The 24,339-nt window shown below is 41.4% G+C and overlaps 1 protein-coding gene across 2 annotated transcripts in view; it reads right to left on the reverse strand.

The window, feature by feature from the left end:
* LOC139411170 (importin 11) overlaps positions 1-24,339 on the reverse strand; it is a 231,111-nt gene that overhangs the window by 170,707 nt on the left and 36,065 nt on the right. For both annotated transcript variants that reach the window (XM_071157083.1, XM_071157082.1), the window contains exons 6-7: positions 2,530-2,662; positions 2,385-2,443 (exon numbers count right to left, since the gene is read on the reverse strand). In XM_071157083.1, the coding sequence (XP_071013184.1) occupies positions 2,385-2,443; positions 2,530-2,662 (192 nt within the window). The remainder of the gene's footprint in view (positions 1-2,384; positions 2,444-2,529; positions 2,663-24,339) is intronic.

Consider the following 24,339-nt stretch of genomic DNA (forward strand, 5'->3'; position numbering starts at 1 on the left):
GACATTCGCAGAACAAGAGGTTGGCTTAATAGTCCCCTGGTGTTCCTTAAACACACCACTCAGATATGAAGGATAGGAGAGTTGGAGTCAGAGTTCAAATGACCAGAGTACTCGGAGCAAATTATTCCATTAACTCCAAGCCAGGGGAGCAGCCCTCGGCACACGCACACTTTAATAATTTTATTGGACGATTTACACTAAATTGAATTAACAGTTCCAGGACCTTCATAGCGGGGTCTAGCTGTAAGGAAGACTGCGTTCAGGGCCAAGGTTATTATGGTAAACTAAAATAAACTAAATGAAAAATAATTATGAAAAAGCTAATATAGTAAACTGAAATAAAAAAAATAACTATAATGAGTTTAAGCTGTTTTTCTAATGGGGTTTTCAAGCTTCTGAATCTGGCGGGTCACATTGAGATTAACGTTTATCATTTAAAGGTCAACTCAGTGAGATGATGAGCAGCACTGCATATATTGGGCACGTTTGAGTGGTAAGGCTAAAGCAACTAACTGTAGACAAAGGTGGAGGTGTGAAGTCGGGTGGGAGGTGCATCTGCGACAGTTGGACACGAACGTGGTTTTTCAACAGCAGGGCTCAGATCAACATGGTAGTGTTGCCATTGTTTCTAAAAAAATGTTTTCTTTTTAACATCGAAATAAACATGTATCTAACCCCTATATCACACACTCAAACAACTGAAATCATATTATATTGTGTGTACGTTGTATTATCACTTTGTGAGAGAGCCTCAAAATGTAACATTTATTTGAATATATCCAGTGTACACATAAATCGCGGCAAATTATTTCCCGTTTCAGTCATGTATTTGGTCACGTTAGTGTGGGTCAAATGAAAACACCTTAAGGATTAGTTGACAATATAGCCTCCCACAATGCAGGCGATAACTGCAGGATGAAGTAGGTGAAGCATACCTCCATGCCTGCAGCTTGTTGACAAAACTGTCTCTAGAAGCGAACTATGGCAATACCTCGCTTACAAATCAGATGAGGGCCAGCCTACGGAAACTAAGCAAAAGTTGTTATTGCAGTGCAAGGGAGGTTTAGTTTGAAAACGACAATCTATTTTACACAAGACATTTGCATTGTAACGTTATTCTACTAGCAAGCTATATTCAGCATGACATTCATGGAGCATTATAATATGATTACAATCCAAAAGTAATGTAAAATGCCCTCATAAATTCTCTATGAAAGCAATATATTTAGACTACTTCACGTATGTCTGGGCTTGCTAGCACTAGCCAGCCAGCAGCCCTGGGTGGCGCATTGCACCCTGGGAGTTGAAATTCACTCAGAATTGCAGTATGCTGTGTAAAATCCATTGTAGAGAATATTGGAATATAGAAGATTCAAAAATTTGTTTCAGTGGTTTTTTCCCCCATGTAATTCTGGAACTAAACTATTTATTTAATACATTCAAGCTTTAATGAATAATAAATCTTAGGTCATTTGACCCAATATTATGGCCTAACATGAGCCAATTAACACTGATATGTATCAAATTACATTTTAAAAGAGTTTAGATGTTCCTATAAATTATTTTGTATGCTCCGAGTTTCTGATAGTTATTTTTTAAGAGCTTTGCACACCTTGAAAATTATTCAAGCGCTGTCAAGTTTGTTGTTGATCATTGCTAGACAGCCATTTTCAAGTTTTGCCATAGATTGTCAAGCCAATTTAAGTCAAAACTGTAATTAGGTCACTCCGGAATATTCAATGTCGTCTTGGCATGCAACTCCAGTGTAGATTTGGCCATGTGTTTTTGGTTGTTGTCCGACTGAAAGGTACATTTGTGTAACGGTCTGTTGGAAAACAGACTGAACCAGGTTTTACTCTAGGATTTTGCCTGTGTTTAGCTCTATTCTGTTTTTTATTATAAAAAAAAATCCCTAGTCCTTGCAGATGACAATTAACTCTGTCAATTAGATTAGTATTGTGGGGTAACTACAATGTTGTTGATCCATCCTCAGTTTTCTCCTATCACAGACATTACACTCTGTTTAGAAGTCACCATTGGCCTCATGAGCAGTTTCCTTCCTGTCCGGCAACTGAATTAGGAAGGACACCTGTATCTTTGTAGTGACTGGGTGTATTGATACACCATCAAAATTGTAATTAATAACTTCACCACGCTCAAATGGATATTCAATGTCTGCTTTTTTACCCATCTACCAATAGATGTCTTTCTTTGCGAAGCATTGGAAAACCTCTCCGGTCTTTGTGGTTGAATCAGTGCTTGAAATTCACTCTTCGACTGAGGAGACCTTACAGATAATTGTATGTGTAGAGTACAGAGATTATTATTGTCAAATCCCATCTTTGCTTCTTTCCAGAATAACTTTATCCTGGTTTTCCACTTACCATCACTTCCATATTCTGTTGTGGCTCCTGGAATCCATGGACCGTCAGCTTCCGAAGTACTGGGAGGAAAATGTAAACAATGACCTTTAGACACAAGTCAATCAGAACTGTGTGTGTGTGTGCGCGCATTAATGATTCCAGTTACCTTTAAGTGACAGTAGAGTCCTCTCCAGTGAGCTGAGGGCATGGGCCTGATCCACGGCTAGGACTTGCTGGAGGAAGCAGTCTGTGTGGTGGCTCCACAGGGAGCAGGCAAAGCTGTAGATGCCCGACGCCAGCTGCAACACACACAAAACTCAATTAAATAAGACTCCTTAGCCTGGGTCAATCAATGTGTGTGAGTATGAGAATGTGAGTGTGATCGAGCCACAGGTGCAATTTGGCATTCGAAGGCAGGGTTATTGTTCTCTCCATGAGATTACCCCGGAGCAATAAATTGTAGTTTTCCTAAATTACTTTTTCTTGTAATGGCAACACAGTCTGTCAATTTCTAAACTATTGCTTTGTCATTAATTCTAGAATCATAAGGGACTGACATTCCATATAACTTAACTGTTACTGTGACTTGGCATATTAAACTGCAGAATGAGAATCCTCTGAGGTTGATTGTTGTACAAGAAAAACAATGCCATTAAAAACTAACTTTGTGCGCTCCCTCTTTGGTGAGAAGTGAGAGAAGCTCTGTGAGATGATGGAGCAGAAAAAACAAGACTGTGGAGAAGACAAATGGCTGAATTGGGGAATGAGCCAATGAGATTAAGCAAAGTGACTGAAGTGATTTATCCTCTAACACAGCCAAAGACACTATTGTTATCATTCCAGCACATCTCCACAGAAACCATTCATGATAAATCTCCATGCTAACAACAAATCCCTCCGTTTGGCCTGAGGGAGAGAAGAACCCCAAACAGGGCAGGACAACAACATTGACAGTTTTCTAAAGTGCGAAGTTGATGTGAAGTGTCTTTAAATGAAATTGTGATCCAAAATATCCAGCAATTCAAGGCTCCACGTCTACAAATGAGATGTCTGACTCATGTGATCTAGTGTTTGTTTGATGGTTATTTTTTATTGTGGCTGACATGTCTAAGGTTCAAGTGACGACTCGGAGGAGTATTCCATCTTTAAAATGACAGTCTCGGTTCAACACACACACACATTTCAGTCAAAGTAATGTTGATGGGATTTCTTTAACAATTTCTTAATGCAAACCCTAAAGAGCATGAAGGTGACTTCAAAAGAGATGTGACTCAATATATCAAATGTTTACATCCAGTGTGGTTTGATATATACAGTGCCTTCGGAAAGTATTCAGACCACTTGACTTTTTCCATCTTGTTTAAGTAACAGCCATACTCTAAAATAGATTAAATTACATGTTTTTCCTCGTCAATCTACACACAATACCACATAATGACAAAGTGAAAAGACATTTTCGCTATCCACCCTGCCAAACTGAGCAATCGGGGGAGAAGGGCCTTGGTCAGGGAGGTGACCAAGAACCCGATGGTCACTGATAGAGCTCCAGAGTTCCTTTCTAGAAGGACAACCATCTCTGCAGTACTCCACCAATTAGGACTTTATGGTAGAATGTCCAGACGGAAGCCACTCCGCAGTAAAAAGGCACATGACAGCCCGCCTGGAGTTTGCCAAATGGCACCTAAAGGACTCTCAGACCATGAGAAACAAGATTATCTGGTCTGATGAAACCAAGACTGAACTCCTTGGCCTGAATGCCAAGTGCCATTTCTGGAGGAAACCCAGCACCATCCCTACGGTGAAGCATGGTGGTGGCGGCATCATGCTGTTGGGATGTTTTTCAGTGGCAGGGACTGGGATACTAGTCAGGATGTAGGGAAAGATGAAAGGAGCGTAGTACAGAGAGATCCTTGATTGAAAACCTGCCGCAGAGCACTCAGGACCTCAGACTGGGGTGAGAGTTCAACTTCCAACAGCCAAGACAACGCAGGAGTGGCTTCGGGACAAGTCTCTGAATGTCCTCGAGTTCCCCAGCGTGAGCCCAGCTTGAACCCTATCAAACATCTATGGAGACCTGAAAATAGCTGTACAGCGATGCACCCCATCCAACCTGACAGAGCTTGAGAGGATCTGCAGAAGAATGTGAGAAACTCCCCAAATACAGGTGTGCCAAGCATGTAGCGCCAAACCCAAGAAGACTCGAGGCTGTAATCGGTGCCAAAGGTTATTTAACAAAGTACTGAGTAAAGGGTCTGAATACTTATGTAAATGTGAGAGTTTATATTATCTTTAATAAATGTTCAAAAATGGGAGGGGGGGAGGGAGAGAGAGAATCAATTTCAGAATAAGGCTGTATCAATACAAAATGTGGAAAAGTCAAGGGGTCTAAATATTTCCAAATGCTCTGTTCAGTGATTCTCTGTTTTTGCATATTTATTTATACTGAATGTTAATCAGATCCTCAACCAAAACCTAATATTATATAAAGGGAACCTAAGTTTACAAAAAAAGTATACGTATTTTATTTATTTAATTATCAAAAGTTAACATCCCATTCCCCTGTGTGAAAAAGTAATTGCCTTAAACTCAATAACTGGTTGTGCCACCTTTAACTGCAATGACTGCAGCCAAATGCTTCCTGTCGTTGTTGATCCGTCTCTCACATCGCTGTGGAGGGATTTTGGCCCACTCTTGCACGCAGAACTACTTGAACTCAGCCACATTTGTGGGTTTTCAAGCATGAACTGCTCATTTCAAATCCTGCCACAACATCTCAACTGGGAATAGGTCTGGACTTTGACTAGGCCATTCCAAAACTTGAAACTCGTTGCTTTTTAACCATTTGCATGTATGGTTGATTTGTGTGTTTTGGATCATTGTCTTGCCCAGCTGCTCTTCAGCTTCAGCTCACAGGATGACCTGACATTCTCATGAGAAATTCTCTGATAAAGAGCAGAAATCATAGTTCCTTCAATTAAGACAAGTTATCCAGGTCCTGAGGCAGCAAAGCATCCCCAAACCACCACACAACCATGCTTGACCGTTGGAATAAGGGGTCCTATTATGCCTGGTGAAAACCAAAACACTGAATTCCACAGTAAAAACCTTTTAGCAACGGTCAAGCACGGTGGTGGAAGTGTGATGGTTTGGGGATGCTTTGCTGTCTCGGGACTTGGACGACTACATGCCAGAGTGGGCCATAATTCCTCCACAGTGATGTGAGAGACTGATCAACAACTTCAGGAAGCATTTGGTTCCAGTCATTGCATCAAAAGGTGACACAATAAGTTACTGAGTATAAGGGGGCAATTATTTTTCACACAGGGGAATAAATTGCATAAGTGTTAATTAAATAAGTATATCTTTTTTTTTTTTTTTAACTCAGGTTCCCTTTATCTAATATTATGTTTTGGTTGAATATCCGATCATTCAATAAAAAAGTATGCAAGAAATAGAGAAAATCAGAAAGGTGGCAAATACTTTTTCACGGGACTGTAGCTTTGTCCTGTACAATGGACAGCATTGTCTCCATCTTATTCAGAACATTTGTGTTAGATCATGCCTCTCCCTAAACAGAAGGAAGCAGATTGTACAGTCAACTTTCCTGCCAGTTCTTGACTATTGTGACATCATTTATCGGAATGCAGCAGCCACTACTCTTTAACCATTGGATGGTGTCTGCCATAGCGCCCTTCACTGTATCACAGGTGACAGTTTTTATACGCATCACCACATCCTGTATCAAAAATTGGACTGGTCCTCGTTAAAGTCCCGTAGATCAATTCATTTCTCTCTTTTTGTTTAGCTTTACTACACAGGCTTATGACTGACCTCACCCGTTCACATGGATGGTGAACTCTCAAGGTTCCACTAGTATGTAACGATCAAGGAAAATCCGTCTTCAGTTTTAGTGCCCCCCATTTTTCAATAGCCTACAAAACTCCCTACATCTTGACTCTGGTGCCTCTAGGGCAGTTGAGGACTTAAAGGTTGAATGAATTTTATGAGAATTGCAACTTTTTGGATTAAATATAAATAATTTTTTGGTGTTTGAAGCGGCAGTGTTGATTCTGTAACTTGTAGTTTATTACATTTTTTTATTGGTCAACTTGAATTTGTTGTGTTGCTGTCCTCAAGGGACAATTGTAAATGAGACCCTGGTCTCAACGGGTTCCTCTGAATAAATAAAAGTTCAATAAAAACCTTCAAAAGAGAGTGAACTGAACACTAAATTAACAAAACATCAAGCACTGCTTTGGTGCCATCAAACTGCATATACATATATAAGGTTTCAATGGTGAAACATAAGAGTAATTTGAATAATTCATTGAGATTAGAGGTCGACCGATTAATCGGAATGGCCGATTAATTAGGGCCGATTTCGAGATTTCAAAACAATCGGGAATCGGTATAGGAACGGTGGGTTAACTGCCTCGTTCAGGGGCAGAACGACAGATTTTCACCTTGTCAGCTCCGGGGATCCAATCTTGCAACCTTACAGTTAACTAGTCCTACGCAATAGACTGCCTGTTACGCGAATGCAGTAAGCCAAGGTAAGGTGCTAGCTAGCATTAAACTTATCTTATAAAAAACAATCAATCATAATCACTAGTTAACTACATATGGTTGATGATATTACTAGATATTGTCTAGCGTGTCCTGCGTTGCATATAATCTGACTGAGCATACAAGCATCTAAGTATCTGACTGAGCGGTGGTAGGCAGAAGCAGGCGCGTAAACATTCATTCAAACAGCACTTTCGTGCGTTTTGCCAGCAGCCCTTTGTTGTGCGTCAAGCATTGCGCTGTTTATGACTTCAAGCCTATCAACTCCCGAGATGAGGCTGGTGTAACCAAAGTGAAATGGCTAGCTAGTTAGCGCGCACCAATAGCGCTTCAAAGGTCACTCGCTCTGAGCCTTCTAGTAGTTGTTCCCCTTGCTCTGCATGGGTAACACTGCTTCGATGGTGGCTGTTGTCGTTGTGTTGCTGGTTCGAGCCCAGGGAGGAGCGAGGAGAGGGACGGAAGCTATACTGTTACACTGGCAATACTAAAGTGCCTATTAGAACATCCAATAGTCTAAGGTTAATGAAATACAAATGGTATAGAGGGAAATAGTCCTATAATAACTATAACCTAAAACTTTGTTAGCTTTCTTACACAGCACATATTGCACTTTTACTTTATTCTCCAACACTTTGTTTTTGCAATATTTAAACCAAATTGAACATGTTTCATTATTTATTTGAGGCTAAATTGATTTTATTGATGTATTATATTAAGTTAAAATAAGTGTTCATTCATTATTATTATTATTATTTTGTCTGTACATTGTACCTTGAAGCTATTTTATTAGAAGCCTCCTCTCTAAGTTTGTTTTATTCACTGCTTTAGCACACTCTGCCAACCCGGATGTTCTAGCTGTCTGAATCCTGGCTTAGGAAGACCACAAAAAAATCTGAAATTTTCATCCCAAACTACAACATTTTCAGACAAGATAGAACTGCCAAAGGGGGCGGTGTTGCAATCTACTGCAAAGAAAGCCTGCAGAGTTCTGTCCTACTATCCAGGTCTGTACCCAAACCATTTGAACTTCTACTTTTAAAAATCCACCTCTCTAAAAACAAGTCTCTCACCATTGCCGCCTGCTATAGACCACCCTCTGCCCCCAGCTGTGCTCTGGACACCATATGTGAACTGATTGCCCCCCATCTAAATTCAGAGCTTGTGCTGCTAGGTGACCTAAACTGGAACATGCTTAACACCCCAGCCATCCTACATTCTAAGCTTAATGCGCTCAATCACACACAAATTATCAATGAACCTACCAGGTACCTCCCCAAAGTTGTAAACACGGGCACCCTCATAGATATCATCCTAACCAACTTGCCCTCTAAATACACCTCTGCTGTCTTCAACCAAGATCTCAGCGATCACTGCCTCATTACCTGCATCCGTAATGGGTCAGCGGTCAAACGACCTCCACGCATCACTGTCAAACGCTCCCTGAAACACTTCAGCGAGCAGACCTTTCTAATCGACCTGGCCGGGGTATCCTGGAAGGATATTGATCTCATCCCGTCAGTAGAGGATGCCTGGTTATTTCTTTTAAATGCCTTCCTAACCATCTTAAATAAGCATGCCCCATTCAAGAAATTTAGAACCAGGAACAGATATAGCCCTTGGTTCTCCCCAGACCTGACTGCCCTTAACCAACACAAAAACATCCTATGGTGTTCTGCATTAGCATCGAACAGCCCCCGTGATATGCAGCTTTTCCGGGAAGCTAGAAACCATTATACACAGGCAGATAGAAAACCCAAGGCTAGCCTTTTCAAGCAGAAATTTGCTTCCTGCAACACAAACTCAAAAAAGTTGCGGGACACTGTAAAGTCCATGTAGAATAAGAACAACACCTCCCAGCTGCCCACTGCACTGAAGATAGGAAACACTGTCACCACCGATAAATCCACTATAATTGAGAATTTCAAGAAGCATTTTTCTGCTGCTGGCCATGCTTTCCACCTGGCTACCCCTACCCCGGTCAACAGCACTGCACCCCCACAGCAACTCGCCCAGGCCTTCCCCATTTCTCCTTCTCCCAAATCCAGTCAGCTGTTGTTCTGAAAGAGCTGCAAAATCTGGACCCCTACAAATCAGCCGGGCTAGACAATCTGGACCCTTTCTTTCTAAAAAATTACCTGCCAAAATTGTTGCAACCCCTATTACTAGCCTGTTCAACCTCTCTTTGTTGTCGTCTGAGATTCCCAAATATTGGAAAGCAGCTGCGGTCATCCCCCTCTTCAAAGGGGGGGACACTCTTGACCCAAACTGCTACAGACCTATATATATCCTACCCTGCCTTTCTAAGGTCTTTGACAGCCAAGTCAACAAGCAGATTACCGACCATTTCGAATCCCACCATACCCTCTCTGCTATGCAATCTGGTTTCAGAGCTGGTAATGGGTACACCTCAGCCACGCTCAAGGTCATAAACGATATCTTAACCGCCATCGATAAGAAACAATACTGTGCAGCCGTATTCATTGATCTGGCCAAGGCTTTCGACTCTGTCAATCACCACATCATCATTGGCAGACTCAACAGCCTTGGTTTCTCAAATGATCGCCTCGCCTGATTCACCAACTACTTCTCTGATAGAGTTCAGTGTGTCAAATCGGAGGGTCTGCTGTCCGGACCTCTGGCAGTCTCTATGGGGGTGCCACAGGGTTCAATTCTTGGACCGACTCTCTTCTCTGTATATATCAATGATGTCGCTCTTGCTGCTGGTGAGTCTCCAATCCACCTCTACGCAGACGAAACCATTCTGTATACTTCTGGCCCTTCTTTGGACACTGTGTTAACAACCCTCCAGGCAAGGTTTAATGCCATACAACTCTCCTTCCGTGGCCTCCAATTGCTCGTATGTGTCGAACTGCTTTGCTTTATCTTGGCCAGGTCGCAATTGTAAATGAGAACTTCTCAACTTGCCTACCTGGTTAAATAAAGGTGAACAAATATATATATATATATATATATATATTGTTGTAAATAAATAAAAATCGGCCGATTAATCGGTATCAGCTTTTTTGGTCCGCCAATAATCGGCGTTGAAAAATCATTATTGGTCGACCTCTAATTGAGATAATGCAATTTTTCGTTCACCATCGGTAATACGAGTTTGCGATTCCACAGATCAGAGTAATCCAAAACTCAGATTTTTTTAAAACAACAAGTATTACATTAATAAGAATGCTGAATGTTTTATTCCCGCTCATCCCTCCATTCCGTTTTCGAGGTATGGTATGGAATATCAAAGCCCCAAACAAGGTCCCATCCATCCAGACAATCGTTCATCATGGTGAGTTTGTGTGTGCGTGTTCCTGACACTCGTTTATCACGCCATGCTCAATCCCTCCTACCTGTCAGTCACAAGACGAACAAAAGGGCCTTCAGAGGATCAGAGAGAAAGAGAGGGGCCAGACCGATTGGGAGAGGCATAAGAGAGAGGAGAAAAGATGTATGGAGAAAAAAGAAGAGGTGTATAGAGACAGAAATAGGAATAGAAGAGAATCGAGGATGGAGAGAGAGGATGACAGAGGCGAAGGACATAATGGGTCTCTGTCATCAATGAATTTGAATGAAGTTAGCCCGCCTGTCGAATAATACATGTATTTGATACAAAAGAGGCCTGTTCCTCCTCTCCACGGAAGGCAAGAAGCCTCATTATTCAAACACTGGCACAGATAAAAGCTTTTAATACTTTTTAAGGCCTCTTTCCCACCCCCACTCAATCTCATTCTGTCGTTCCCTCTTTCATTCTGCAAAAACACAGACAAACATCTCTTCAATCCACCTGCTGCTAACATACACTACCACTTTGGGGTCACTTAGAAATGTCCACGTTTTTGAAAGAAAAACACCTTTTTTGTCCATTAAACTAACATCAAATTGATCAGAAATACAGTATAGACATTGTTAATGTTGTAAATGACTATTGTAGCTCGAAACGGCCAATTATTTATGGAATATCTACATAGGTGTACAGAGGCCCATTATCAGCAACAATCACTCCTGTGTTCCAATGGGACGATGTGTTATCTAATCCAAGTTTACCATTTTAAAAGGCTAATTGATCATTAGAAAACCCCTTTGCAATTATGTTAGCACAGCTGAAAACTGTTGGTCTGAATAAAGAAGCAATAAAACTGTCCGCCTTTAGACTAGTTGAGTATCTGAAGCATCAGCATTTGGTTCGATTACAGGCTCAAATTGGCCAGAAATAAATAACTTTCTTCTGAAACTCATCAGTCTATTCTTGTTCTGAGAAATGAAGTCTTTTCCATGCGAGAAATTACCAAGAATCTGAAGATCTCGTACACACTGCTGTGTACTACTCCCTTCACAGAACAGCGCAAACTGGCTCTAACCAGAGTAGAAAGAGAAGTGGGAGGCCCCGGTGTACTACTGAGCAATAGGACAAGTACATTAGAGTGTCTAGTTTGAGAAACAGATGCCTCACAAGTCCACAACTGGCAGCTTCATTACATAGTACCCACAAAACACCAGTCTCAACGACAACAGTGAAGAGGCGACTCCGGGATGCTGGCCTTCTATGCAGAGTTGCAAAGAAAAAGCCACATCTCAGATTGGCCAACAAAAAGAAAAGATTAAGATGGGCAAAAGAACACAGACACTGGACAGAGGAACTCTGCCTAGAAGGCCAGCATCCCGGGGACGCCTCTACACTGTTGACATTGAGACTGGGTTTTTGCAAGTATGTAGATATTCCATTTTATTTTTAAAATCAGCCGTTTCCAGCTACAATAGTCATTTACAACATTAACAATGTCTATACCATATTTCTGATCAATTTGATGTGATTTTAACCTCTAGAGACACCCCATCCCAGGCCCGGGAGCGTAATCATCGACTGACACTAATTAGCATAACGCAACGAACAGAAATATTACTAGAAAATATTCCTATTCATGAAAATCACAAGTGAAATATATTGAGACACAGCTTAGCCTTTTGTTAATCACCCTGTCATCTCAGACTTTCAAAATATGCTTTACAGCCAAAGCTAGACAAGCATTTGTGTAAGTTTATCGATAGCCTAGCATAGCATTATGTCCCGCTAGCAGCAGGTAACTTGGTAATCAGAAAAGCAATCAAATTAAATAATTTACCTTTGATGAGCTTCGGATGTGTTCACTCACAAGACTCCCAGTTAGATAGCAAATGTTTCTTTTTTCCAAAAATATTATTTTTGTAGGCGAAATAGCTCCGTTTGTTCTTCACGTTTGTCGCTGAGAAATCGACCGTAAATTGTGGCCACGAAAACGCAAAAAATATTCCAAATTAGCTCCATAATATCGACAGAAACATGGCAAACGTTGTTTATAATCAATTCTCAAGGTGTTTTTCAAATATCTATTTGATAATATATCCACCGGGACAATTGGTTTTTCAGTAGGACCGATTGGAAAAATGGCTACCTCTGTATTTTACGCGAGAATCACTGAGAGCCATCAGGTGACCACTTACACAATGTAGCCGCTTACGGGTATTCTTCAACATAAATGCGTAACACTACGTCACAATGCTGTCGACACCTTGCGGAAGACATTTCTAAGTGACCACAAACTTTTGAACGGTAGTGTATGTATTCAATCACGCCCATCAGCCAAACAAACAAACAATCAATCAATCAGCCAAACAATCCATCAATCAATCAGCCAGCCAGCCAAACAATCAATCAATCGGCCAGCCAAACAATCAATCGGCCAGCCAGCCAATCAATCAGCCAAACAATCAATCAGCCAAACAATCAATCAGTCCATCAGCCAAACAAACAATCAATCCATCAGCCAAACAATCAATCAATCCATCAGCCAAACAAACAATCAATGCATCAGCCAAACAATCAATCAATGCATCAGCCAAACAATCAATCAACCCATCAGCCAAACAATCAATCAATCCATCAGCCAAACAATCAATCAATCCATCAGCCAAACAATCAATCAGCCAGGCAAACAATCAGCCAGCCAGCCAGTCTGTGAGTAAAAGAGAAAGAAAGAACCATGCTGGAAGCCAGCCAGCCAGCCAGCCAGCCAGCCAGCAGAGAATTTACATTTCCGGTGCTTCAATTCCCTGTCACACCGTCAAAGAATTATCCACAAATGCTTATTTGAAAAAGCAAATTTGAGATTGTTAAATGCCAAAGTCATTTAGTTTTAAAATGAAGGTGCCACAAAAACACCCATCAGTCAGCACTTTATAGGCTTGATGGAAATGGTGCCAAGGATAAAGTAAAGAATAAATCCATTTCACTCTAAGTAACCAAAACACTACATTTCCTGTATGCCATTTATTCCTTCATTCCGTTCAACCATCCTGACATACAGGCATTTTACAGGCACTGATATTCCCTCCCTATTGTAACATTCACTCCATTAAGATGATTCTTGTAGACAATCTAGGAGTGATTAGGGGTGTCGTGTGCCAGCAATGGCTCTGGGATTAGGACTATAACCCATCAATCTGTTCTGACACCCGTTATAACACAAATGTTATTGAACTACTCTGGAGGAGCTGGAGCTTAAGATGTAATGAATAGCGTTGAAAAATCCCGGCAACATTACCCAAAGCCTCCTCCCTAAATTTGTTTTATTCACTGCTTTAGCACACTCTGCCGACCTGGATGTCCTAGCCGTGTCTGAATACTGGTTTAGGAAGGCCACGAAAAATCCTGAAATTTCCATCCCCTAACTATAACATTTTCTGACAAGATAGAACTGCCAAAGGGTGCGGATTTGCAATATACTGCAGAGATAGCCTGCAGAGTTCTGTCATACTATCCAAGTCTGTACCCAAACAATTTGAGTTTACACTTTTAAAAATCCACCTTTCCAGAAACAAGTCTCTCACCGTTACCGCTTGTTATAGACCCCCAGCCGTGTCCACGACACCATGTGTGAATTGATTGCACCCCATCTATCGTCAGAGTTTTTACTGTTAGGTGACATGCTTAACACCCCGGCCATCCAACAAACTAAACTAGATGCCCTCAATCTCACACAAATTATCAAGGAGCCTACAAAGTACAACCCTAAATCCATAACCATCTCGACCTGGCCCGGGTATCCTGGAAGGATATTGACCCTATCCCGTCAGTAGAGGATGCCTGGTTGCTCTTTAAAAGTGCTTTACTCACAATCTTAAATAAGCATGCCCCATTCAAAAAAAGTAAAACTAAGAACAGATATTGGTTCACCACAGACTTGGTTCACCCCAGACTTGACTGCCCTTGACCAGCACAAAAACATCCTGTGGCGTTCTGCATAAGTATCGAATAGCCACCGCGATATGCAACTTTTCAGGGAAGTCAGGAACCAATATACACAGGCAGTTAGGAAAGCAAAGGATAGCCTTTTCAAACAGAAATTTGATTCAAGTAATACAAATTGCAAAAAGTTTTGGGACACTAAAGTCCATGGAGAATAACAGCACCTCCTCCCAGCTGCCCACCGCACTGAGGCTAGGAAACACCGTCACCCCCAAAAACCTACGATAATCGATCATTTCAATAAGCATTTTTCCACGGCTGGCCATGCTTTCCACTTGGCTACCCCTACCCCGGCCAACAGCTCAGCACCCCCTGCAGCAACTTGCCCAAGCCTCCCCATTCACCCAAATCCAGACAGTTGATGTAATGAAAGAGCTGCAAAATCTGAATCCCTACAAATCAGCAGGGCTAGACAATCTGGAACCTCTCTTTCTTAAATTATCTGCCGAAATTGTTGCAACCCCTATTACTAGCCTGTTCACCCTCTCTTTCGTATCATCTGAGAAACCCTAATATTGGAAAGATGCTGCGGTCATCCCCCTCTTCAAACGGGGAGACACTCTAGACCCAAACTGTTACAGACCTATATCTATCCTTCCCTAAAGTCTTCAAAAGTCAAGTTAATTAACAAACAAATCATCAACCAGTTCGAATCCCACCGAACCTTCTCCACTATGCAATCTGATTTCCAAGCTGTTTATGGGTGCACCCCCAGTCACACTCAAGGTCCTAAAAGATACCATAACCGCCATGGATAAAAGACAGTACTGTGAAGCCGTCTTCATCGACCTGGCCAAGGCTTTTGACTCTGTCAATCACCGCATTCTTATTGGCAGACTCAACCACCTTGGTTTCTCAAATTACTGCATCGCCTGGATCACCAACTACTTCTCAGACAGAGTTCAGTGTGTCAAATCGGAGGGCCTGTTGTCCGGACCTCTGGCAGTCTCTATGGGGGTGCCACAGGGGTCAATTCTCGGGCCGACTCTTTTCTCTGTATACATCAATGATGTCACTCTTGCTGCTGGTAATTTTCTGATCCACCTCTACGCAGAGGACACCATTCTGTATACATCTGGCCCTTCTTTGGACACTGTGCTAACAAACCGCCAAACGAGCTTCAATGCCATACAACACTCCTTCTGTGGCCTCCAACTCCTTTTAAATGCAAGTAAAACTAAATGCATGCTCTTCAACCGATTGCTGCCCGACATAGAATATGTGGACAACTACAAACACCTAGGTGTCTGGTTAGACTGTAAACTCTCCTTCCAGACTCACATTAAGCATCTCCAATCCAAAATTAAATCTAGAATCGGCTTCCTATTTCGCAACAAAGCCTCCTTCACTCATGTTGCCCAACATACCCTCATAAAACTGACTACCCTTCCGATCCTCGACTTCGGCAATGTCATTTACAAGATAGACTACATCCAGTTCGCGGAGTAGAGTGTTGGAGGCTATCACAGTGCCATCCGTTTTGTTACCTAAGCCTCATATACTACCCACCCCTGCGACCAGTATGCTCTCGTTGGCTGGCCCTCACCACATAAGCCCCGCCTTATCTCAGCTCACTGGTCACCATAGCAACACCCACCCGTAGCACGCGCTCCAGCAGGTATATTTCACTGGTCATCCCCAAAGCCAACACTTCCTTTGGCCGCCTTTCCTTCCAATTCTCTGCTGCCAATGACTGGAACGAATTGCAAAAATCACTGAAGCTGGAGACTTATATCTCCCTCTCTAACTTTAAGCATCAGCTGTCAGAGCAGCTTACCAATCACTGTACCTGTACACAGCCAATCTGTAAATAGCACACCCAACTACCTCATCCCCATATTGTTATTTATCCTCTTGCTCTTTCGCACCCCAGTATCTCTACTTGCACATCATCATCTGCACATCTATCACTCCAGTGTTAATGCTAAATCGTAATTATGTCGCCTCTATGGCCTATTGATTGCCTCACCTCCCTACTCTTTTACATTTGCACACACGGTGCATAGATTTATATTTTGTGTTATTGGCTGTACGTTTGTTTATTCCATGTGTAACTCTGTGTTGTTGTTGTTTTTGTCACACTGCTTTGCTTTATCTTGGCCAGGTCGCAGTTGTAAATGAGAACTTGTCCTTAACTGGCCTACCTGGTTAAATAAAGGTGCAATAACATTTGTTTTTAATTCCCAGGTGGAAGATTCCCAGAATCAAGACATAATAAACAGCAAATACGGAATCCTTCATCCAGGATCTCTGAAAAACCTGGGAATTTGGGGAATATAACTTAAACATAGTTCTGAATAAGGGGATAGCCAGTCAATAAACCCAGGGATGGACTATTAAGCCTGACATGGAAGGTTATGAGCACATGGAAAAGTGGCATAATAAAAGTATCTAATCCACTCATGAGGGACCTGGAGATAAGCTGTATAAATAATAAATCCAATCCGTTATTAATATTATGTGAAACCACAGGGGTCTTATATAAGACTGTGTGATATAAACCAATAAAGCAGCCTTCATTGGTTGAATTACATATTATAAAACAGTTTGTTCGGATCCTGGATGATGATTGGCTGATAGCAGGGAGTTATACACCTCAATCCCCAGGTAAAGCCTGTTCATTATCAATTCATATCCAGTGTCCCACAGCCTAGCCAGGCAATTCATATACTTAATCTTTCCAGGAAAAAAGCATGTAGACATTATTTCCCCATGCTATGTTGCAGCTATTTCAGCACCACTGAGGGAGTCTCTGCAACTGGGGCCTGCCAAAGATCATCTACAACATTGTCAAGATGGTCGAGTGGCAGCTCTACCAATGGAAATACAAGTCCTCAATGATTGGAGGCATGCGAGAACAGGTAGGGCCATTCTAGCAAATGAGAGGGCAGATACGCATGTGCACCGCAGTCGTTTTTTTATCAAAGTTCCCAGAATGCCACGTGCATACCCTTATATCAGTACGTTTGGAACAGCCTAAAGATTACAAAACTTCAATTCGATCAAATAAGCCTCATGTAATTCGACACTCTCACCATACACTATACAAAAAAAAACGCTTTTTACATGGACAGATTTTGGGTGCCTCTTCCTCTCTGGCCGCGCCTAGCTCCACACCAGAGCTCTTAATGAGTGATATACTGTGGAAAGGACTGTGAGCAACAGATAAATATTTGTCAGGAATAAAAAATCCCACTTAGGATTTCTATTGTTCCCATTAACCTTTTGCCTAGCATTTGGGTTTGGAACAGTTGAACTTTGTCTAAACCTTGCTGCCTGCCTATCCGACCTGTGCAACAATGTTGCATTTTATTTTTGCGATCTTGACCGTGCGATAGTGAAGAATGAATGTGACGAGACTGACAGCTTCTCTGAGCCAGGGAAATTCATTTATCAGGATCACTATATTGGATATGGCCCCCAAAAAAGGCAATAGAAAAGGGTAAAACCAATGATGTGATTGTGTCAGTTGGCTAGCTAGCAAAGGAGAAGTAGCTAGCTTGCTTGGCAGCCTTTTTTTGCTTAGAATGTCAATGCCAATAGAATGGAAAACCAGCCAGTTTGGCTAGCAACTTCAGAATATCAGAACTAATATCAGAATATCTGAACTTTTGACTGGACTACATCCTATGGTGGAAGGATGAAAAAAATGTACTCAGATAATGTTGATCGAAAACATGTCATTAACCTTTTTATTTATTTATATACATACATACATACAACAGTTTTATCTGAGCAATAAGGCCTTAGACCCAGGAATTATCATGAATAACACCCTCTTAAGAGCTGTTTCCTCGGCCCTTCCCTTCGCTTCACTTCAGTAGAGTCCATTAAAGCCTATAAAAGAGCATACAACACTAGTCTGTTTGAGCCTTCTGAATGAGACCCTGGTAGACCTTCTGCTAGGGGCAGGACAATACCAGTATCGCAATGCTCATTCGTATCACGGCAAAGAAAAACACGAAGTGATTTAACTTCTTTAGGAAAGCGGCCATAATGTCAGAAACAAACATTATGGTGTCATCCAGAACAACACACTTATTTGTCAAGTTATAATAAATAATATTTTACATACAGCATGTTTTTAAAGGACCAAATAGGTTGGTCTGTATCGTGTTTACATTTTTGCCATGGAAGATTTTTTGCGATGTTGGTATCGTCCGGACCTACTTTCTGCAGTGAGGAAACATTTCGCAAAGGAAATATTTCGCAAAGGAAATTTACAGTGGTACAAATACTATGCAGCAGGTAGCCTCGAGGTTAGAGCTTTGGGCCAGAATCTGGGTTGAATCCCGAAGTTGAATTAATGTCATTGTGAATCCCAATTGCTCCAGGACAATTGTGATCCTGGACGCGACCCCACTCCCTGCGGGTGTCTCAGGGGGAGTTGGGATATGCAAGACAAATATTTCCATTACACACTTGCACTGATGAACACTTGTATACGTGTGTAAAAGGACAAATATAAGCATCCCCCAAAGTATTATTATATGCTTAACTCTGTGCAGCAGTTCCCCCCCTGGCAGCGAGACCACTCCACCTCCAGGTGCTCCAGGATAATTGGATAATGTATAAATGACTAGAATGTCCTCTACGGTTCCAGAAGCTTCCAGTCCACCAGCCAACTTTTTTTGCATCGTTTTCAAAGCATTAAAAGCCCAAACTCAGCTCGAGTTGGATAATTTTGATATGTATAGGCTATTATATGTCTAATTCATGTCATTACAATGAACATTTTAAATGCATGATATATTCATAAGCTTAATGGCTCCCATGGTGATAGTAATCTATTGGCCCATTTTCATTCCATTCAAGTCATTAATTTATGAATCATCTGCAAAGCTTAATATAGCATTTCACCCAGTGTGATATTCTTTATTGGTAAAGAACTACTGGTTCTTTACCAAAACCCCAATTCAAAAGACATGCTAAATGGTAACTCTCAACCCCAATTTCAGCCTTTGCCCAAACCCTTCAAATAATAATACATTTAAAAAAATGCATTCAGATGAGAAGTTGTCGGTGGGGGGGAATTGCTCATAAATATTCATTTTGGGGGTGGGTAAACAGTTGAACCTGACGGCAACAATTTCTTACTAAAGCATACTTACCAGAAGTCCACTGTCACGCTCTGATGATAAAATGATCGAGAGCATATACAGCTCGACAGTTAGCGCACAGCGGTAAGGCGGCGAGTTCTTTACATCTATTGCCACTTGTGGTGTAAGTCTGAATCCACCACGGGGCACCTCAATCTTTGAACTGTGGACTCACATTTAACGTGGTAACATGTTGGGAAGAAAAGTGCAATCATCACCTTGAAAATGAAGATAAGGGTCCTCAATTCCATCCAACCAGCATTGTATTTACGCAGTAGCTCTTCTTCCAATGGTCAAATTAACTCACAGATTGGTCTTGGGTACTGTATAAAAACCGACAACTACTACAAGGGCGACCACTCTCACAGGAATGATTTCACTTTTCAGAATTATAAGTGTGTGGGCACGAGATGATTATTGTAAGTAAATTATAAAAAGTCATTTAAAAAAAGATCTGCCCCACGTGGGATTAGAACTCACAACCATTAAACTATGACCCAACTGTCTTAGCAGACTGCGACAACAAGTCATAGCAGGTAGAAAAAAATACTACGAGTTGACATGACACCATTGTCATCTATTTCTTGTCACGATGGATGTAGCTACAAATAAAACCTATAATCCTCATAGCCTAAGTGTGTTTTTTTTCTTCGTAAAGGCACATTAGAAGTGTATGAAACAGAAAGCAAAAACATTGAATTTGGTCATATGTGGGAATATGGCTTACTGCTTTTAGAATTTTGTGTAACGTCAGTAGTCTACTCAAGGAAGCATGCAAAATATGTTGGCACACTCCACTTAACAAGAACATTTCCAAATAAGGAACACCTGTCACCTGCTTTTATAGTAAACCTTGAGGAAGTACCACTCAGCACATCTAGAAAAGAGTGTATTTCATACCGAACCCTTACCTTGAGATGATGTAATAGAACCTTCTGAAGGTTCCTTGACATCACGATTTCAATGGGAGAGTTGAACCGCTAGGGGCAAAGAGCACTACACTACTTAAAATACCTAAATATATCCCTTTTGACAAACTATCAAAATGAAGACCAGAATTGACATGTCTCACTACAACTAAGCCTAAAATATCTGATTGTCGAAGATTTTTTTTGTTCATGAAAGTTACTCTTTGTGATTCCTCTCTCATTCTCTCCTCACTTATGCTCTACTCCCTTTCTCCATCTCTCTCAGTAATATTTCCTCCCTGTATCTCGTCCTCCCTCTCTCCCCATTCCTCAGACATTTTTTTCTACCAGCAGCCCACGAGGCAGTCATGTGCAGCTGGCAGAGTGCCAGTGTTTACAGGGAGCAGCCAGTGGCCAATTAAACCGAGAGACAGTTAATGTCCCATCCATCCATGTGTGTCCAGGTTTTCGTTAGTCAGTAATAGTCAGCTTTTGGCCGATAAAAAAATTGAAACGTCGATAAACAAAATAGGTGCCACCCAATTGTCCAGAAGAAGAAAAAATCCTATTGCAAAATAATGCTTTGATGGAAACACTTTTGACTGGTCATGCTTATCAATTTGTAGGTTAATTTGCATAATTTAGTGAATATTAAATTGGTGTGTGTACATCATTTTCATTATGTGTTTTATTTATCACACTCGTACAACATACAGATACAGAACCTTTGAGCGGAAAATCTGTCAGTGTGAGAGCTGCTGCTACAGCATTTCAAACAGCAAATGAATGCATAGGCAACGGAAGGCAGGCAACGTGCAAGCAACTTGCAAGGCAGGCAACTTGCGATGAGCTGGAGGCAGCATGCATTTGGAAAACATATGCCTAGTTGTTTGAAACCTGAACATTTTACTACATCCTATGAGGCATGCTTTACCTTGCGTCAAAGTAGCCAAGCCAAAATCAGACCACATCTGCGGAGGCAATTATTTTATATAAACTTCCTTTCATTGTCCAGTAGCCAAAGGCACAATCCTAGTCATATTACATTTCTATTTTAGTCATTTAGCAGACACTCTTATTCAGAACAACTTACAGTAGCAATTAGGGTTAGGTACCTTGCTCAATCTATGCTAGTTGTTGCATATCCGACCTAGAATACGTGAACATCTATAAGTACCTAGGTTTCTGGCTAGACTGTAAACTCTCCTTCCAGACTCATATCAAACATCTCCAATCTAAAATCAAATCTAGAGTCGGCTTTCTAGTTCGCAACAAAGCCTCTTTCACTCACGCCGCCAAACTTACCCTAGTAAAACTGACTATCCTACCGATCATCAACTTCGGCGATGTCATCTACAAAATAGCTTCCAATACTGGCACTGTGATAAACTGGATGCAGTTTATCACAGTACCATCCGTTTTGTTACTAAAGCACCTTATACCACCCACCACTGCGACCTGTATGATCTAGTCGGCTGATCCTCGCTACATATTCGTCGCCAGACCCACTGGCTCCAGGTCATCTACAAGTCCATGCTAGGTAAAGCTCCGCCTTATCTCAGTTCACTGGTCACGATGGCAACACCCACCCGTAGCACGCGCTCCAGCAGGTGTATCTCACTGATTATCCCTAAAGCCAACACCTCATTTGGCCGCCTTTCCTTCCAGTTCTCTGCTGCCTGTGACTGGAACGAATTGCAAAAATCGCTGAAGTTGGAGACTTATCTCCCTCACCAACTTTAAACATCTGCTATCTGAACAGCTAACCGATCGCTGCAGCTGTACATAGTCCATCGATAAATAGCCCACCCATTTCACCTACCTCATCCCCATACTGTTTTTATTTATTTACTTTTCTGCTCTTTTGCACACCAGTATCTCTACCTGCACATGACCATCTAATCATTTATCACTCCAGTGTTTATCTGCTAAATTGTAATTATTTGCCTACCTCCTCATGCCTTTTGCACATAATGTATTTAGACTCTTTTTTTTCTACTGTGTTATTGACTTGTTTATTGTTTACTCCATGTCTAACTCTGTGTTGTTATCTGTTCACACTGCTATGCTTTATCTTGGCCAGGTCGCAGTTGTAAATGAGAACTTGTTCTCAACTAGCCTACCTGGTTAAATAAAGGTGAAATATTTTTTTCAATAAAATTAGATCTGTCCTCTTTCTAAATGTCTAATGGATATTTTCATCTGTCACGTGAAACCGCTAGCATGAGCGGTGCGTGTTTTCCCACTAATTGCATTATGGAACGAACATTCGTGCATAGCCTACTGCCTTGTGCGCATTGCTATGCTTAAAATGTGAACAAGCTAAACGTTCTGATCTGTAGCGTCAGACTCATTGCATTTTACTTTTCTTTTATGTAGCCTAGGCACACTGGTTGTATGAATTTGGGATCCATCGCCCAACAACTGTCCCAGAGTGTATGGAATAGGACCATTCGTTCACGCCAAGCTGACCAATAGAATAGGTCAACTTTTATACTATGGGGGAATAGTAGATTGACATAGGCTAGTGATTTTGCTGTTTGTGAGCTGAGGAAAAGTAAAATGTGGACACTTATTCTAACATCTTCAAAGCGCACATCAGATTTCGGTAAGAAGGACCACACATCATTGTATCCTTGACTTGTATTAATACGAATTACCATAATCTAAATGGGATTTCTGTCATTCTGAGCACTGTGAGTGGACACCATATGGGTCCCATAAATTTCTCAAATGTCTGGTAAATTGAAACGATGCCAGTCAAATATCCAGCGACACATTTTCCTAACTGAAACCCTGGTGCGTGTTTATCAGTCCGTCCAACCTGTCTGGGAGAACTGACACACCTGCTTCTCACTACTGAACTACTGAAAAGCAACAGAGATATGGCCTGCATGAACATTATTATTATGTATGCCATTAAGCAGACGCTTTTATCTGAATGGACCTATGCGCTCATAATTTTTTTCATGTATATGTGGTGGCGTGAATCGAACTCACTACCAACTGATCTAGAGGACCACACTATGTAGCGAGTGTATTATCCAGGCCTGCAGAGTTACTGTACTGTTACTTTTACTGTTCAGTCTAAAAAATCAACCTTCTCAGATCAGTCAGCTCAGCCTCAGCCAACCTGAGGCCAACACGAGAGGACAGGTTAAGTAGGGAGGACTAACTAAAACACTCCTTAACATATTTGAATCATTCAGAGGTAAAAGGCCATCCTCGAAGAACAGAACCAGTATTGATGCTTGGATGGGGTTGGGTTAATGCCAACTACAGAATTTGAATAATTATTCTATTTCCATGATTTCAACAGGTCAGCCAAATGTTTTAATCCTAAATTGATCTAAATTGCAAGTCAAATAACAATTGCAATATTTGGTCAAAATAATGCCTCGAATTTTATGCTCATATAGTGCGGGAAATGCAGAAATGAATGAAAATGCTGAAAAATCATTTTTGGTGGAAGTTTGAATAGTATAAAACAATCCAAATGGAGAAAACCCCAATGTAATCACTTACTACTGAAAAAGCTAACGGAGAATTTGTATTACACTGAACAAAAAAATGAATGCAACATGTAAAGTGTTACTACCATGTTTCATGAGCTGAAATAAAACATGTTCCAAATGCACAAAAAGCTTATTTCTCAAATTTTCACAAATGTATTTACATCCCTGTTAGTGAGCATTTCTTTTGCCAAGATTTGCCAAGATTATCCATCCACCTGACAGGTGTGGCATATCAAGAAGCTGAGTCAACAGCATGATCATTACACAGGTGCACCTTGTGCCGGGGCCAATAAAAGGCAACTCTAAAATGTGCGGTTTTGTCACAACACAATGCCACAATGTCTCAAGTTGAGGGAGCGCGCAATTGGCATGCTGACTGCAGAAATGTCTACCAGAGCTGTTACCAGAGAATGTAACGTTCATTTCTCTACCATAAGCCGCCTCAAACGTCATTTTATAAAATTTGTCAGTACGTCCAACCGGCCTCCCAACCTCAGACCACATGTACGGCGTCGTGTGGGCGAGCAGTTTGTGGATGTCAACGTTGTGAACAGAGTGCCCCATGGTGGCAGTGCGGTTACGGTACGGGCAGGCATAAGC

The sequence above is a fragment of the Oncorhynchus clarkii genome, chromosome 6, assembly GCF_045791955.1.
Source record: "Oncorhynchus clarkii lewisi isolate Uvic-CL-2024 chromosome 6, UVic_Ocla_1.0, whole genome shotgun sequence".
NCBI lineage: Eukaryota > Metazoa > Chordata > Actinopteri > Salmoniformes > Salmonidae > Oncorhynchus > Oncorhynchus clarkii.